This window comes from Vespula pensylvanica, chromosome 18 (genome assembly GCF_014466175.1).
Source record: "Vespula pensylvanica isolate Volc-1 chromosome 18, ASM1446617v1, whole genome shotgun sequence".
In the NCBI taxonomy this organism is placed as follows: Eukaryota; Metazoa; Arthropoda; class Insecta; order Hymenoptera; family Vespidae; genus Vespula; species Vespula pensylvanica.
The window spans coordinates 946,263-965,258 of NC_057702.1; the positions used below are offsets into that span (position 1 = coordinate 946,263).

Consider the following 18,996-nt stretch of genomic DNA (forward strand, 5'->3'; position numbering starts at 1 on the left):
CGCATCTCTCTGACTCCTATCTCTGTCTCTTTCGCTCGAACGAGCGTTCCTGCCTGCCTGCCTGCGTGCCGCGGCCATCCGAAAGACAAAATCAATAATCGGCCAGTGACTAACGCCAAAATATCCCTAGTGCTTCTTCTCGTTTATGCGAAATTTTAATGGAAATATTTGTTTGTCCCCTTTTTTCTTTTTTCTTTTTTCTTTTTTTCTTTTTTTTTCTTTTTTTTTTTATATTAATTTTTTATTGCACTAATCAGATCTTTTGGTACATTTGAAATATCTCTTAGTTCTGCAGAATATCTCTTCTTCTCGTTTATGCAATTTCTTTCTTCTGTTTGTTTTTTTTTTTTTTTTCAATAGAAATATTGTCTCTCTTTTCGTTGTTAATTTTATATTTTTTAGATTAGATGTTTTGGTAAATACAAAAAATCTTATATGCCTGGAGTGCCTCTTCTCGTTTATGTGAAATTTTAACAGAAATATTTGTTATATCTTGTTATTAATTTTTTATTTCTCATAAATTAGATGTTCTACTAAATTTGGAAAATGTTCAATTTCATCGAAAATTTCCATAATCTCTTTTAACGATCATCTATAGTGAAAATATTTATTTTACTTCTTCGAGAATGGCTAATTTTCCTTCTCTGGCGTGTTTACACAGCGTTAGTCCGGTCTTACGGACGTGTTAACGTCTTCCCTAGAGACCTTCTTGGATACTCATTCAGGATACATCCACCTGTCAGCCTTTGCTTCGAAGAGAATTTAATTTTCTTTTTATCTTCCTTTTTTTTTCGAAAATGCCGATCATTTCCTTGTAGAAATAACCCCTAAGCTGTTTTCTCGTTGAAATAACACAAACGAATTTATGGAGCTAAATACGATAAATAGTGTTTCTTTTTTCTTAGAAAAATATAATTCATTTTTTTCGTAAATACATTTTAAAAGCTTCATAATAGTAATTAAAAATGAGAATAAAAAATATTAGAATTATAGTAAATAACGGTACACGCAGTATTTAAGAGGAACAAATGTAGTATTAAAATAAGTTCGAAGAACAGAGATCAACATGAGAATTAAATTGTATTCATGGTTTTTAAAAAACCATCATAAAAGTAATTAGCAATAATATTAAAACATTAGAGAAGCGTATTAAATAGTAATACTGTCAAAGATAACGGATATAATATTACTTTGAATATAAGAGAGATCAACAGGAAATCAGAGTTTACGAGGGAGAATGATAGCGGGACGTTGGATTCTTGTCTTCGAATGATAGAGAGACGAAGTGAGGAATATCACAAATTACCATAAATTCAGCGTGCAAATGGTAATATCCTGGTATAATTCTTGAGGACTTACGACTTACGGCTGCCTACTAAACATAAACACGAAGAGGAAGTCTCGTCTGCAGGCTGAAAATTCGCGGGTCATTTGAGCCGTTTCCGCGCCATTACCTTTTCTTAGCTCGATTCCTTCGCAAAGAAGGAGAAGGAGGGTTAGGAGGGGGAGGGTGATGGGGATGAGGTGGATGTTGAAGATCGAAGGGAAAAGGGGGTTGGGTGAGATCGTAGAAAAGGAAAAGACGAGAGGAAGCAAAGGATAGAACGAACGTGACTCGATTCCTCGTTATCTTCTTCTTCTTCTTCTTCTTCTACTTCTTCTTCTTTTACTTCTTTCAAGATTATATCCTTGAGAACGATTTCTTTCTCTTTTTTCCTCTCGATCTAGTCGAACGATCACACGAGCATAGAATCTTCTATTGGTATATTTCCTATTGGTAGTACGTTAAAATATATCAACGCATACAATGTTCTCATGTTCGTCTTCTTCACGTTTCGAATCTATCGATTCGTTTAACCGAATGGAATCGAATCGAATCGTCTTGGGTGTGTAAAATAAAAGCTAGAGACGAACGAGCAAACGTGACTGGAGTTCTCTTTCTTTTTTCGTTTCTTTTTTCTCTTCTTCTTCTTCATTCTTTCTTCTCTGCATTCTAACTTCGTCATACATACTTTATTATAATACTATTTCGAATTCCTATGAAACGTCGTAACACGTAAGCCTTTAACGATCCTTTTCCTTGAAAATAAGAAAACGTAAGAGAAAGAGAGAGAATCGTCTTACTTTCTTCCTAACTTATATCCTGGCACGATAAACGTTTTCCACTTTCTTACACTCCATCGATTTCGAAACTGGGAACTTGGAAACTCACTCGACTCGATAGCTTTAACTTCATTTCGATTGGATGACAAAATAATCTTGAGAGAGAAGACTACCTCGTTTCTTTCTGCCTTTCCTTTTTTTATTTCTCATCCACACATTTTCGATTTAAAATAATTTCTAAAAGAGCTTGAAACAAGAAATGGAAGATCGAGAGATCGACTCTTCTCGATTTTATCAAACAGCAGATACGTCGGTGATGTCGCGGAAAAGAAAATCGAACTATCTCTTCGTTGGTATTCATAAATAATATAGCGAGAGCTCGGTGTTACTATCTAAAAGACTAGAAAAGTAAGAGATAGAAAAAGGTAGAAAGAAAATTGTAAAAAGACTGTGGGATCGGTGATCTCTATCCGTCGGCATCGAATCCCGCACTCGTATCTCGCATGATTTTACGAGCGATGCTTTTGTGGGAAGTGGTAGTGCGCTGCTTCGAAAGCGTGGCCCGACCACAAGCGCCATTTTGTACGATACGACGAGTCGGTACTCAACAACGCTTCCATCTTTCTCCTTCTCTCTTTCTCTTTTATATACACACACGTATGTATACATATATATTTCCAAGCCTCGACATAAAAAAGTTTCAATAATCGTCATAAAAGATTTCTTTTCCTTTTTTTCTTTTCTTCCTTCTTTTTTCTTTTTCTTTTTATTTTTATAGAAAATGATCAGAATGAATAGAAAGTTTAGTCTGCATCTTCTCCGATCATCTCGTAATCCTTTAAATCGATGTTTCGAAATATACGATGTGGGAGAGGGAAATAGAAATTGGAAGCTTATCCTCATTATCCCTCTCGAACGTTAATAGCGCTACGTAACTAAACTAACCTATCGATATCTAAAAAGAAAACGAAAAAAAGGAAAAAGAATTGAATGGTTTGAGGTATAATCAATGGGAGAAGTCAGTTATTAAAAAAGGGGCATCCGTTTAGAAACGTGTTTAGGCTCGTTAGAATCGTCGTGTATGTATGCGTGTGTCGAGGAAAAGGGGGGAAGCGATACTCGAGGACGATTTCGAACGAACGAAAAGAAAATGTCGAAGGCCTCTCTCCTCCTACTCGAGGTAGGTTGCGTTTCTCTACCTGGCAGACCGTTCTAACGAATCCTGAATGGCGCCTGAAGTTAAACGGGCTTTAGGAGGGGGCCAACAATGGGTCCCTGTTGTCAGGAAGGGGCCTTCCTTCTGGAGGAACCTTTGTCATGGAACTCTTGCGTGGAACCTGAGAAGAACTTCTCTCTCTTTCTCTCTTTTTCTCTCTTCAGATTTTAGAAAGAGAGAGAGAGAGAGAGAGAGAGAGAGAGCTTTGTCGATGACTTGCTCCTCGTAAGGCATTCGCCGCTACTTCAACTCAATTTTTTCCCCTACCCAAAGCGAAAGGGCTTTCCATCTTCTTACCACACGTACCACAAACCTAAGCGCCACGTCAAAATTCTTCGCTAATGGGCGGCTCTCGTTCATGGTAGCGCCACAAGTAGATATCCTTTGTATTTTCTTTTTCCCTCTACCTTCTTTTTAATTTTCTTTTTTTATTTTATTTTTTTTCGACTTTAAGGCGATTAAAAGGTTATGCTTGTTTAACGTTTTATTAATGATATTTATCATCGGTTTTTATAGATCTTCGTTTATCGATTTAAAAAATTATACCTATGGGTTAAACTAATTCTCTCTCTCTTCCTCTCTCTTTTTTTTTCTTTATCAGAAAGAATTGATAATTAGAGGAAATATCAGCTTTCTCGATGCAATTAGAATTTCAAAGTAGTATTTAGTTTTACCTCGATTCGATCCGAAAGAACTCGAATGATTTTATGCATCCGTAAATTAGAACGATTCGCACGTGGGTGCCTTCGAATGCGTTTAGAGATCAAAGACTCCTAGTTAGATTCTGTTTGGCAAAACTGCTTTAAGTTGAGTGCAATTTTATGTCTTTGTGCTTGTTAGGTAGGCTCTAAGCAAAACTCTACTCGATCAAGCTTCTATTGATTTAAAGAACCTGGCCTTTCAATTTCTCTCTCTCTCTCTCTCTCTCTCTCTCTCTCTCTTCTCTCTCTACGCGTTAAACTCGACAAACTTTACGTATGTATGTATGTATGTTCGCGGATATTACCCTCATCCCTTCGAAATCGATAACTCTAACGACGCAGCCGTGACATTTTAACAAGCCCAAGCGGCGGCGCATTATCTAATGACCGCTAAAACCATCGATTCGAGCGAGGCGCAAGCTCTCATTAATATCACTTTCGTTGCACCACAGCTCGCACGTGACTCTGTGACAAAGTACTACGTTTATAATGTTATATAAAAAAAAATTATAAAAAGTATATATATACCTATTCTAAGGAAGAGTTAAATCATGATCACTTGTGTTTTGTGAATAGAAATAATAGAAAACTTATCGGCTATTATATATTTTATCGATAACAACAAGAAATTATTTGTAAATATACCTATATGCATTTAAATACATATGAAAGCAAATATACAAAAATTAATCAAGAAATTGCATAGATGGTATCTAATTGATTGTCAATGTTTTATAATATTTTAGTAACTCTTCCCTATTATCAAGAATCATTTAAAATTAGAAAAAATGGATTCACTCGAGTATCTTATTATCTATTATAATAAAGATATATCGCGCAAGTTGCTTCCACATAGGTGTAATTCTTTTTGGATATCAATATAAAAAGATAAAAGTTGAATAGTAGTATGAAGTAGAAACCCCACCTGCACATATCGATCCTCCGAAAAGGACGCGTGGCAAGCAAGTCAGGGTGTAATTTTCGCACCCCCATAAGAAGTAGCAGAGCCCTTCGAAGCACCGAAATTACGTCCGTTTGTGCTCGATTCCCGTAGCAATCTGAATTGTACGATGCTGGTACTACAAGGGCCAGTCAAAACGATCCAAACGATTTATTAAAGTCGAATTAGAGTGTGTCCATTGATCGAGGCACTTTTAACGAAAAGTACATTATATCAAAATAAAAAAAAAAAAAAAAAATCTTTATGCTTTCTAATTCGATTGTAATGAATCAATTCACGCAGAGGAGGAAAGTCTGTCGAAGACATTTCGATTAATTTCACAGCAGGAGACTCCGCGATTGTATTTCTTTGTTGAAAATAATAGTAGAGAATTCTAACAGGGGAAAGCCACATAGGACTGTTAATAAATTCATCAGGAAGCGAATGTACTCCGTTTATTTTCTCTTTCTCTCTCTCTCTCTCTCTCTCGCTCTCTCGCTCTTTTTTCCTTCCTTCAGTTTCGCTCTCTCTAAAAAGAGAGTACCAATCTCTTCGAACGAACGTCCTCCCGGAATACGTCGGTCCTTTTATAATAATTATCTCCCTCCGAGACGGAGCACCGCTACTCAGACTGATAGAACTTGGCTTGGATCGGAAGCAGAGATGAGAAAAGGAAGAAGAAGGAGAAGAAGAAGAAGAAAAGAGAAGGAGATTCTAGGAGATTAGGAAAAACACGAGAGATGCAAAGTAATCGTAGAGAAAGAGAAGGAAAAGAGTGGGAGGAAGGGAAAACAACAAGAAATAAAAAAGAAAGGAGGAGGAATTTATCCTCTCGCGAAAGGAAGAGCATGCTGGACGTGTGGGTGGATAGAAGGAGCGAAGGGTGGTTGAAGGGGGGAGAGCTCGCGCAGAAAAATATCTCCGTTAACGATTACCAGGCAAACCCTCTTCCCCTCTCTCGTCCTCGTTATGTCGCGCGCGCGAATTTAGAAACAAAAGACGGGTAGAAGGCGCGGCCTGATTGGCCGAACGGTCCGCGGCTCGCGTCTCTGATTGGCCCGCGGGACCGCACCCATCCTGCAATGGCCGCTTTGTCGTTCCTGCACCGTGCTGCTACTCACTCTCTCTCTCTCTCTCTCATTCTCTGCTTCTCCTATCTCTCTCTCTCTCTCTTGCTTGCTCACTCACTCACTCACTCGCGTACGCGAGTCTACACGAACACCGAGTTTCGACGAACCCCACCCTTGGAACCCTCCCCTCTTCCTTTACCTACTCTCCTCTCTCTCTCTCTCTCTCTCTCTTTTACCCTCCGCGTTTGACGGCCACCCTCCTCAAGTTATATCAAAATATAATAACCATGCGTTGTGTCTCTATTCGTATTCTATCTGTCTCTCTTCCCTCTCTATATTTTATTCTCTTCTTTTATCTAAAAGTTCGTTTGAATCTAATCGAAAAATCGATATACCCCGTTAGAGATCGACGCGATAAGAGAATAGAAAAAAAAAGGAAAAGGAAGATGAAGAGAACTTTATCCTCCCTTTAGCTTTGCCTTCTCCCAATTTGCCCGAGGCATAAGAGAGAAAAAGAAAGACAGAGAAGGACTATTCTCGTACGCATCGTTGAAAAGGGAAACGGACGAGTCCGAGGAAGGACGACGAAAGGGTCGTTGAGGGTGGCAACGACGACGATGACGACGTCGAAGAAGAAGAGGTAGTGGAGGTGGAGGAGGTGAAGGAGGAGGAGGAGGAGGAGGTTCGCCGAGGGCGGCGAAGGAGAGGACCTTGTTCGTAAGCCGCCATGCGGAAAGCGATCTCAGCCTACTGTTTCTCGTGGATCCGCGGTAACTAACCGTCAAACTCACACACGACTGTTCTCCCTTTTTTCCTCTCTCTCCTCACTCTCTCTCTCTCTCTCACTCTTCTTTCTTTCATTTTCTCTCTCTCTCTCTTTTTTCTTTCTCTTCCTTTTTTTTTCTTCTATGCTCTCTTCTCCCGCGCCTTTTGCTCGTGCCTTTTCGTCCTCCAACCACGGCCGTCGAATCAAGCTTCCTCCCTATTGCATGACAACGGACGGCCCTTCTTTACACTGACGCCCATCTAACTTTCTCCACCCAGCAACCCTTTATATCCTAAACGATAAACTCGATCGAGATCGACACGAAATTCTTACGATAAGATATTCGAGATCTTCGGTTTATGGTACTCGATGATTTTATTACGTAATACTATATTAGCTCGAAACTATATCTAATAACGTAAAAGAATGAGTTAGAAATTTATGATATTGATAATGTTATGGATAAAAGGTGATGGTATTTCATCGTTACAAATTAGTTTAGAGAAAAGACCCGTGGAAATTTGATAAGACTGTAAGATCGAGGAGGGAAATTCGCAGTCAGTTCCTTCTCAAATTTCATGGATCTTCTCTCGCTCTCCTCTCTCTCTCTCCCTCTCTCTCGCTCTCTCTATTTTCGAATTTCTCCTCACCTGTATCCTGTCTTCGGGCAGATCCGTCCTCAGGCTGAGCATCTCGCGAGCATAGACGTCGGGATAATGGGCTTCTTTGAACGCTGCCTCCAGCTCCTCCAGCTGCTGGGACGTGAAGATCGTCCTGGAGCAACAACCACATGAACCTAGTTATATGCCATTACAGCTTTTTCTCTTACAACTATCCTACGTTTGTGTTGAAATGATTCTTGATTACTTGGGAAAATAGGAAATCACGTCTGTTTTAAATAGATTGTTACGTAGGGAATCCATTTGTCAATTCGATTTCTTATTCTGTATTTTTTTCCGTTTAATTTTTTGATTAGTTTCAATGTTTATAATCTCCATTTATCGAGAGTATCGATCTCAAAAATATCGACGTGAGAGTAACGAAACGAGTTTAACGACAAGACAGTCCAATTAGTCTCGCGATTCGACAAATTGTAGGTTGTATACATGGAACGAGCTGGCATCTGCCATCGTTGCTGTTGCTCGAACGAAAGCCTCGAAATTGAAAGTCATTTCCCGGACGATCATCGGTTCTCGTTAAGGTGGACGCGCGAAAATCGTTCGAACGTTTGCTCTCTCTCTCTCTCTCTCTCTCGCTGTCGCTCTCGTTCTCGCTCTCGCATGCTCTTGGTTTAAACGAGGGATCAAACATCACGTATCTTTTTTGAAATAAAACTTTGGAATTTACCAAAAACCATAAAAAAAAGAAGAAGAAGAAAAAAGAGGAGAATTTCCAAGTGAATCAATTTTTTTTTCTTGATTTATCAAATCATTAACAACTGCAAAGTCTAACGAGCAATTTTGTCCTTGATTCGTAATATATAACACGAAGCAATAATTATCAATAGTCGTTGATTACGTTTCCGAATCGAGCATGCTTTCCAAAACGATCGTAGGACTTTAAAATGGATTTACCTGCGGCGCGAACAGAGATGAAATTTTATAAAAGCCCTCGTTTCAGTTTGCACCCCTTAACGATTTTATACGAAAAGGGGTAGACAGGCTGGAATATTCGAATTGTTACGACGAAAAAAAAAAGGAGAAAAAAATCGTTTGAAAAAATCGATGTAACGATACTAAAAATAGTAATCTCTTTTTTAATTTCTTTTATTTTTTATTTCTTTATTTTTTTTTTTTTTGAGATATTCGATGATGATTACCTTCGAGGAAGTTTATGCAAGAGACTCACCTATGACGACGTTTCTTCTTCTTCTTTTTACTAAAACCAGAGAGACCATCGACTGTGAAGTCCTTGCCCGACTCGATGTTATGTCCAACACCTGTAAGAAGATAATTAAAGATATAAAAAGAAAGATCGATCGATCGAAGTTGATGAACGGTTATTAACGATTAACGTTATAATAATTTACATGGACAAGCTCGTGTATCGATTCTCTCATCTTATTACTGGTTACTCATCGTCAGACACTTTTTTCTAAAGTACACTCGAGATTGAAATCCTGTTGAAATTACCAGGGTCGTGATATATTCTGGTACTATGAAAGATCCACAGAATGAGTTGGCAGTAATATTTCATTGAATTCAGAGCTCATTATTCCCTGTGGCACCGGCTGTAATTGATAATTACATGGGCTCTTGTATGTTAGAGCGAACCGCTCACCTACGTCGCGTATCAAATTACCCATTATATCTGACTTGCCAATGAATCAGAGAATATGGGTACCTAGCTATCTCTTCTACGAAAACTTATACGTGCACGAGTTAACAAGCTCTGCGATGTTACAGGCCTAGACTATTTGGAAAGTAATTTAACGCTATCGTCTTTAGCCGATATAGATAGATGTATCAGCTATTCGTTCTCCACTTTCAAATATACCTCGTTCGTTAATAAAACTTTTCACAACAAATCCCAGCGCAATTTTAATCGGATTAACAGTGGGATATTCTGCTAACACGTATCGTATTACACCTTGGCGAATAGAATAAAATTCAAGAGAGAGAATTCGATCGAGTAGTTGGAAGAAGGAATATATCCGACGTGTGAGGGTTTATCTTTTAGATATTTCTATTTTTTTTCAACCATGAAGGCATGAAATTTGGAATTCGCCAATTAAGAGAGATCGCACCGGTAGAGATAGATGAGAAACACGTATGTGTCTTGCAAACGCGATAATTTTTCTATGTACAAAGAAGTTTGCGGTAAGCATACGGCAGTAGCAGAGCAAACGACGGCCTGGATCCGCGAGCCGAAAATAATTATCAATTATACATTAATTTCGAATTAACGAGCGAAAAGCGGCTCACCGTGTACAATGAACTGCGAGCCCTTTTCCCCGAGGCTAACTCTCGTTACCTACCACCAGCAGCTAACTCGGCTATTGCTTGCTTGTTTGCTGCTACTGCTGCTACTGCTACTGCTGTTAGTGCCACGTTGCTGTTGCGCTTCTCTTGCTACAGCCTGTGATGAAGCGTTGTTGCTGCCGTTCCTACTGCCCGCCCACGCTACTCTAGGCTAATTAACTATTAATTACGGCCTTGATACAGGTTATACGTGTTCCTCGACTAATTGGACTCCGAAAGCGTAGACTGGCGTCGCTGACGTCAGTCTAACATGTTGACAAGCATAAGTATGATGCTCGTATAGGATTGAAACCTTCCAGTGATCAGTAATTTTCTACTTTCATTTATTAATTTCACTCGTAAGGAAGATAGTCGTTCGCGATCAGGACTTGCGATTAAAAATATACATATATAAAAAAGGAACAGTCTGAAGAGTGACAAAAAGAAGAGGAGAGAAGAAAAAAGTAAATATGTATGTACTTGGAATACACTGAATTCCGTCGAGCTCCAACTTGGTGCGATCTATTGTTTTCACGGGCTCTAAAGAGGCCTCTCTACGCCCTCCCATCCCACCCCCGCTTTTCTCCACGTAAACTTTTTTTTTCTTTTTTTGCTTCTCATACCTCCAAAGTACGCTTATTTGTGGCGGGCAATCGAATCAATCGTTTTACTAGTCAATCCGATGTTGTTGTCTCGAAAGTTTGTTTTTTTTTTAAGTTTATCCTCAAATAAATCATCCATTATCGATTCACTTAATATTCATTCATAAATCCAGGTCCATCGAAAATGTGTTCAGTTAATAAGTTATAAATGACTACTAAATGTAAGCTCCGTTCTTTCTTTCTCTTTCTGATAAGAAAGATGAAAAATAAGTGTCAACTCGACGAGCATCGTCGAAGAAGAGAGGTTTCGAAAATAAAGAGAAAGGAGTAAAAGGTGGCGAGTCGACCAGTTGGAAAAGAGTCGACGAGAAAAGGAAGGATTTACTGAATTTTAGCGAAACGTCGGTCTCTCGACGAGGAGCAGACTTTATAGAACTCGGGGAGAGAGCAAGGCTCTCGAAAGACCCTATCTCTCTCTCTCTCTTTCTCTCTCTCTCTATCTATCTATCTCTCTCTCTCTCTCGCTCCAACAGGAAAACAGTAGTAGTTTCACCACTAAATATATTCTCGCGACGTGTACGAATACGCGTAGGTTATACGTCGTTGTGTGAAAAAAGATAGAAGAAGAAAAGAGAGAGAGAGAAAGAGAGAGGGTAGGAGAGAGAGAGAGCGAGAGAGCACATTGGTACATCCCGTAGTGGTGGAGAAGGGTGGAAAGATGGGTGGTGCGGAGGGGGTTGCAGTGCTTAAGCGAGGGTGTGCGTCGTGCTGTCACGCTACACACGGGGTAGTTGCCATCGGTGCGCCGGTGGCGGGCCGGTTACCAAGCAACCGACTATGAAGGAGCCTGGATAGCCAATGGCGGCCCTCAAAATACCCCCTTCGTCTAACACGGCTTGTTTTCCGTGCTTAAGAGCGAGACAGAAGGAGCTTTTGCTTTAGTAGCTGTTAAGGCCTTAAGTCCGTGCCTTTGCGACGGACTGCGACCGAGAAGCAAAACTCTTGCTGTGTGTACGTGTGTCTATGTGTACGCGCGTATGCGTGCATGCGTATATGCGTGTATGTGTTATAGGAGATCTATCTTCATTCCTATTTTCCTTATTTCTATTCGATAATTCGTAATTATTCTATTATCCTATTTCGTTGGATTATTCACGTTTAGAGAAATTAAACAGAGAAGCTTTGTTCTATTTTTGGAAATTGTCATTTAAAGAGGGAAGAAAGGATAAAGTTTGTACGAAGCAAATGAAAGGAGATGAAAAGTGTTAGTCATGTTAAGAGGGTAGTTCTGGGAATGGTTGTAACAGTAGTAGTAGTAGTAGTAGTGGTGGTGGTGGTGGTGGTGGTGGTGGTGGTGGTGGTGGTGGTGGTGCTGCTGCTGCTGCTGGTGGTCGCAACATCGTTGCGTTTCATATCCCATGGGGTGGACCAAAGGTAGCACGTAGCACACCCCTGGGACATCTTCCGCCGTCACTTGTCCGTATTAAGGCCGGGTACTAATCTCGAAATTTAATTTGAAAATCTTTTCACGACACAGTCCGATTCCGTCTGTGTTACCTCCACCATCACTACCACCCTCTCGCTATTTCAATGCTTAGAAAAAGAAGGAGAGAATTAAAGAGAAGTGTACGCGAACAAGACGTTTTAAATCGGGAATTAACCCCCGAACAGCCCCTTTGTATCGTGGTAATTGAAAATTCGTATTGGATTAGACTCTTGCCGTTCTTATTTTACTTTCTGTCATTCGTCGTTATTTTTCTATGTTTGCGATTTATCTTTCTTTCTCGATTAATCATGTTTTCTTTCCTATAATAATACAGATTTATTTGTTGTTAATATTTTGTTCATTTCTCTCTCTCTTTCTCTCCCTCTATTTTTCATTTCATCTCGTATTTCATATTCTTGTTATTTTCTCATTGTACTCTTTCATTATCTTTTTTTTTTTCATACAGCTTTTTTCTTTACTTTTCTCTTACTTTTATTTTTCTCTCTCCTTCTCTACTTTTCAAATCCTTCAAATTTATTTGTTTGGAAAAATATTCGAAAAGACCCTCGAAATTCATTTGGTATCGTTACTACTTCGTCGATCTACCCTTCTCTCTCTCTCTCTTCCTCTCCTTTTCTCTCTCATTTGAATTTACGCGATTTCGCGAATTTTCCAGCATCGCGACAATTTTACGTACGATTTCGCTCGTTATTCGCTTGGCAGCTTACTCTCGTCCGTAGATCGCGTTCGAAAATAAGCCACTTTGAGTGAATCGATTCGATGTACCAATGAGAATCGCATAATAATTCGAACCGAATGATATAATCGGTTTTCCATCTTTTCGGTGATGCTTTTTGATATAAAGGGTTAAGAAAGAGAGAAAAAGAGAGAATGAAAAAGAACCCTTGCTTCGAACGAAATAACATTATTCGTTGATTCGACGCGCTAGTCTCGAATTTAGTCACGCCTCCCTGTCACCCCTTTCATCGATCGTACACAAGCTTTTCCTTCCTAAATGGAAATTATACTCAGTTTTAACTCCCTAAAGTGTACGATATAATTTTTGAAAAATAATTTACTGTTAAATATAACTATTTTACTTGGTAATAAGTAAATATTAAAGCAGAAATATAATTAAAATATTTCGTGTATCTATATATAAAATAATATTAATTATTAATGTTATAATCCTGCAAACGTATAGACACACATTTTTCGTAAAAAAAGAGGAAAAGAAAATTATCCAACGATAATGGTATTCATTTTTTCAACTCGATCGATTTCAGAAAAGCAAAAAAACATGCTGAAGAGGTAATCATTTATCGAGCATGAGTAGATGAGAGTAACACGAACGTTTACATAGTCGGTAGGGGCGAATGAAGCGTGTCCGAGCGAAGTGGAGGCCTCGAACGTGTCCCTTGGGATGTTTCGCTAGATTAAAGACCCCTCCGTTTTCGATAGTTTCGCTTGAGCATGCAACATCGTGTAAAACACTTGTAACATGGACCAACCAACCAACCAACCAACCGACCGACCGACCGACCGACCGACAGACCGACCGACCGTTAGAGACTTAGGGTGCTAAGCTGCCAATGCTTTCACGGTGTTTTTGGGATCGAATTAATTTCACCGATCGGATCTTCGATTCTCTCGAGAATTCGACTTACGTGCGAACTCGAACGAGCCCCGGAGTATACGCATCGATTCTAATTCCGACGCGTTCGAGACTTGGAGAGCTTTGAAATGGTGAAACGATCGATGATGAAAATACGTATGTATGTATATATATACATATGTACGTACGTACGTAGTTACGTATGTATGATGTATGTATATATGTATATATGTATGTATGTGGAAGAAGAAGAAGGATAATAGAAAAGAGAGAGAGAGAGAGAGAGAGAGAGAGAGAGAGAGAGAGAGAGAGAGATGTCGTTGGTAGTTTCGCTTCTTGGAAGCTCGTAAGCCCTTTTCTCTTCTCGTTTCTGTTTTTTGCTTTCGTTTCTTTCTCTCTTTCTCCACCTTCACCTCCATCTCCTCCTCCTTCTCCTCCTCTTCTTCTTTTTCTTTTGCAAACTTCACACCTCGCGAGCTCGTGAACGTGTTTTCATACGCGAGCCTTGGTCCATTCTCCATACTAGAAATCTGAGACCCAAGAACGGTGTGAATATTATGATGGTCAGGCATTGAGGTGCCACTGAAGAACAAAGACGAAAGTGTTGATTGCCCGAAAACAAGACTCTTCTCTTCTTTCTATTTAAGACTTTGTTCCATCGAGTCTTCCTCAAGTAGAATATTCAAGGACGACGTTTAGGTTTTGGCCATCCATCGTCAGGGTTCCGAGGGCTTGATACTATTTATCGACAAGCTATAATTTGATCGATCGATGCTTGTAAAAGCGTTTAGAGCCGAGCAAAATGCTATTATCGCTTGTGAAGATAGATGAGAGATAGGAAAGTTTAATCTCTCTCTCTCTCTCTCTCTCTCTCTCTCTCTCTATCTATCTCTTTTGCTTTGTCCTCGTTTGTCGATACTTATTTCGTAAATTCGAACGAAACAATCCGTTGTAAATTCCGATGAATTTAATGAGAATCGAAACTGTAATTTTTTCTTTTTTTTTTGTAATTTTTTACCGAACTTTCTCGTTAACAAGATACTGATATCGTTGCTTAAAAAAATCATTAAAAAAGCGTTGAAAGGATATAGAATTAAAAAATTCGATATATATATATATAAAATTATTTTCGTGATAATGGAACAATCGAAAACATTTTTAGAAAAGATTGAGAAGAATAAATTTCGTCCACACATTGTGATAATTATGAGCTTAACCGAGAAAATTCGAGGGTAGAAAGGTAGTCGGTTTTTAGCGAATCGTCTGTCGGAAAACGAGAGAGATGAGTTTCGTTCTACTCTTTCTCTCTCTCTCTCTCTCTCTCTCTCTCTCTCTCTCTCTTTCTCTCTCTCTTTCATCTCTGTCTGCCGCCTTACGGGAGCCTCCGACATACATAAATTCGTTTCCAGTGTGCCAGAGCCACGATGCGTACTCCAGCGGCAACCCTTATGTAATATGCTGCCGTTGGAAATACAGGCAGTAGGAGTAGGAGGAGTAGGAGGAGATGGTGGAAAGGGGGAGGGGATGTTGGAAAGAGGGACGACTGAGAGAAGAGAAGAGAAGAGAAGAGAAGAGAAGAGAAGAGAAGAGAAGAGAGTACGCAACTACCCCTTTCGACTGGGCAGTACCGGCATAAGTCAGGAATTCCTGGCACGCGGTATATTGCGCGGGGGTGGAAGCGTGGCGGTTATAAGCTATAGTCCCTGGCATGGCATGGCATGCACAGCCATTTACTTCATTATGTCATTAAGCTTAATGGCCTGGCCCTAACACGACTCTAGGCTATAGCCACTTCTAGAGTCCGTCCCCATTAACCGCTGTCTCTCTCTCTCTCACTCACTCACTCACTCACTCACGTATTCACACACGTGTATATGATCGTTCCTTTTACTCGCCACCTCCAAAGTAGGAGGTGAATGTGATGTAGTAAACTCGAAGATATAAGATTTAGAACATGATTGACATATCTTGATAATTCTTTTAGAATCAATCCTTTTCACGTAGATATATCTATATACAACAAACGTGGAGATAAGATTTAGATAATGTTGGATGTATCTTGAAAAAAATTCGATCTATTTAAATTCAATCTTTGTATCAATTAAAAAAGCGAGATAGATAGATGGATAGATAGAGAAATAAGTAAAAAATCGGTGGTGGAGTGTATATCCACTCGTAATTATTGGCAAATATTGGAGAACTAACTGTAAGAGAGTAATATACGTTGGGAATATCGGCTTCCCTTAGCGACGATCGACGTAATTTTCGATAATTCTACGGGCGGCTTTTCCGGGTAGAAAGGCAAGCCGATAGCACTTTTAATGAAGTTACCGTCGCGTTGGTAAGCGTAGTTACCGCTACATTCCGTTCCTATTAATTCCTCTCTCGCACCTTTTATCTCTTCCTACCACCCTCGCTTCTCCTCGGAAGTTGTTGGAGGATGAGAGAGATGGAAGGGAGCAATAGAGAGAGGGATAGAGAGAAAGAGAGAGAGAGATGTACGTTGCGACCTATCCTTAACGCCGAGTTACAACGAGCATCGACTTTACGCCGATGGTCGCTAAAATTGCTCGCACTGTCGTCGAAAATTTACGATGTTCATAAAGGCCGCTATACGATCGCTTACACCACCACTGGCTAAAGCTTTTACACCCCCTCTAAACCCCCTTCATCCCCCAGCCCTACCCCATATCCACCCTTTTCTATCCTCTCTTTTTCTCTTCCTCTCTAGCTATCTTCATCTCCTCTTCGCAAATCTCCGCTTGATGGAGACGCAAGGGCTGCAAGCTCTTTCTCTCTCTCTCTTTCTCTCTCTCTGTCTCTCGCTCTCTCCACTGGCCGAGGATGTAATAATTGAATTGGACGAAGCTATTGTGTTCTACGACTTCTGGAAAAGCGCGAAAATTTGCGGCGTCTGCGGTTGTGCCGCAGTAATAAGCCGAGCACGCTGGATCGCACGCGCTAATTGCTGTTAAAATATGAAACGTGCCAAGCGACTAATTAGCGTCACTCTGAGGATAGAACGTGTCGCTCTTTCTACACTGAGTGGACTCTTTACTTTCTCTCTCTCTCTCTCATTCTCATTTTTCTTTTTTCCGATCGATGTGCTACATGATTTCCGATCCTCTTTATACGGATTCACGTTTACGTGAAAAACTTGATGTCTACGTATTAACGATCGGGTCGATAATGTTAGGTATATACTTATAATTTAGTGAGAGAGAGAGAGAGAGAGAGAGAGACAAATGACAAAGTAGAGATATAAATTAGTCTTTGGCCATTTGAAATAGACCAGTTAAATATCGAGAATTAAATGAAAATCGAATTGCGATTGTCCACGAATGGTTGCTCTCGTAATTCGTCGTCGTTGGCAAATGTGTGTTAGTTCGGACGATTCGATTTAATTCGATTATATACATATATACATACGTATACATGTACACATAATCAATGGAATTTATTCGATGATAATCGTATAACATCGGACGTCATTTTGATACGACTTATGAAAGAGAGTGTGCGTGTATGAGAGACGGAGAAAGAGAGAGAGAGAGAGAGAGAGAAGGACGTGGCGTGTGGATCGAAAATTTCGATGTCTCTTTCATTCGGAAGAAAACGGATGTCGAAGAAGCACGTGGAACGTTTCAGGAAGGTGCTGACTGTCGACTGTTTTCGAAGTAACTTTATATTTCTAGTATGCCGAGACGTATGTACTTTGCTCTTTGGCGCCAGACAAAGTTACGTTCACACGTGTCGTTCTAAATATAAACGTCGACTCCACCCGCGTATTTTCTCTCTTTCTCTTTCTCTCTTTTTTTTATCGACATACTTTTCGAGAAAAAAATCTAGAACGAGTCTCGCGAATTTCTCTTCTCAAAGAACATTCGATCTCCAGTAGGATTAACTCGTCCTTATTTCGGGCCTTCCTGATATTCTCTTTCTCTCTTTCTCTTTCTCTTTCTCTTTCTCTTTAACCGACTAGAAGTCCCTTTTTCCTCCCGCTCGGCTTCTTCCGCTCAATGGAACGCGCCCATCGTGGAAAATCGCAGCGTTGAAAAGGTGTGAATCTCCGGCACTCAAGAAAGGTTGACAATGGGCATGGTAGCGTGTCTCACAATGAGCCTCGAACCCACAATGTAAGCACTGTATCCGTACGAAGGGCACACTGATCTCTCTTTCTCTCTTTCTCTTTCTCTTTTTCATTCTGGTTCGTCTTTTTCACTCCTTCTTCGATCTTCTCGCGACGAAGTGAAGTCGAGAATGGTTGGATCCGTTGGTTGGAGCATTCTCAGCCGCTGTAACGTTTATCCTTGTATCGCTTTAAAGCTTGGAGACCGGTGAAATCTAAAACTACTGCTAGAATAAGAAGGCCCTCTTGAAAGAAATCATCATCGTTGTGTCGTTGTCGTCGTCGTCGCACCTTCGCCGACATTCACCATCACCACTACTACACTAACACACCACGCCCATCCGTGTCAAAATATTTCCACGAGAATACGTGTATAGGCCGGCCCCCTTTTTTTTATACTTCTCCTCTCGTTTCGTCGAGAGCCCATCTTCCCTCTTACTCGTACGTTACTCGCGCAAACTACCGGACTATTGCTTATGAAAGGGGTTAAAGTTGTGAGTGAGTACGCTCGCGCACAACTCTCTCTCTCTCTCTCGCTCTCGCTCTCGCTCTCGCTCGCTTATGCAAACGTCAGAGTATGCGTAGGACTCCGTAAGCGAATCATTGTCCATTGTATTAACGACCGTCGCAGGATATGGCGTCCTACCATTCGAGTCTTTTGTCAAGACCAGCTGAGCCAAAATGGCCTCCAGTTCGTGACGTCATGATTTCACGTGCTCCACGCAAGCCAACGCTACGTATGTATGTACTTAAGTACCACATAGGCACAGTGTACATACGTATACGTATAGGTATAGTACATTGATCCTGTTTCCTGCGAAACGTTGAAATGTTGAGGAATCAATACGAGAGAATATGTATATGTGTGACTATCGATTAGTTTTCTCTTTTATCTCCCTCTTCAAACTTGGTTACTATCGATTCGAGTTGCTAAGTACTTACTACTTAGGAATTCGAAGATTATGAGAATTCACTCGGGAAGTATGGAAGTCTAAGCATGCACGAAAACAAAGCTTCCTAGGCTTCCGTAAAGCTCTCTTGACATCTTAAGACGAAAGGAAACTTTCTTTCTTTCTTTCTTCGTTTCTTCGTGTAAGGCAAACGAAAAGAAATATTTTTTCTCCGGTCGTATCTTAAAAAGCAGTATTTTTTCTTTTTATTTTTTCTTTCTTCCTCCTTCTCCCTCTCTTTCCCTTTCTTTTTCTTTTTCTTTTTCTTTTTAAGCCTAAACGAAGCACGAATACGGTCGCAACGAAACGCGTCGTTCGTTACCAGCCAACGAAGTACGCGGTCGACCCTTTTTAAATATTATAACCATTATTTAATTCTTAATATTCTTCTTAGCCTCCAGGGCAAACGTCTTAAGAATAAAATCTGCGCTCGGTGAGAAACGCTCGGCCTATTATTT

At 40.1% G+C, this 18,996-nt stretch overlaps 1 protein-coding gene across 8 annotated transcripts in view; it reads right to left on the minus strand.

Annotated features, from left to right (window-relative positions):
* LOC122635342 (visual system homeobox 2-like) overlaps positions 1-18,996 on the minus strand; it is a 57,153-nt gene that overhangs the window by 7,999 nt on the left and 30,158 nt on the right. For 5 of the 8 annotated variants that reach the window (XM_043825467.1, XM_043825463.1, XM_043825460.1 and 2 more), the window contains 2 exons: positions 8,645-8,735; positions 7,447-7,576 (listed from right to left, as the gene is read on the minus strand). In XM_043825467.1, the coding sequence (XP_043681402.1) occupies positions 7,447-7,576; positions 8,645-8,735 (221 nt within the window). The remainder of the gene's footprint in view (positions 1-7,446; positions 7,577-8,644; positions 8,736-18,996) is intronic. The other 3 variants (XM_043825464.1, XM_043825461.1, XM_043825466.1) reach the window with 1 other exon arrangement.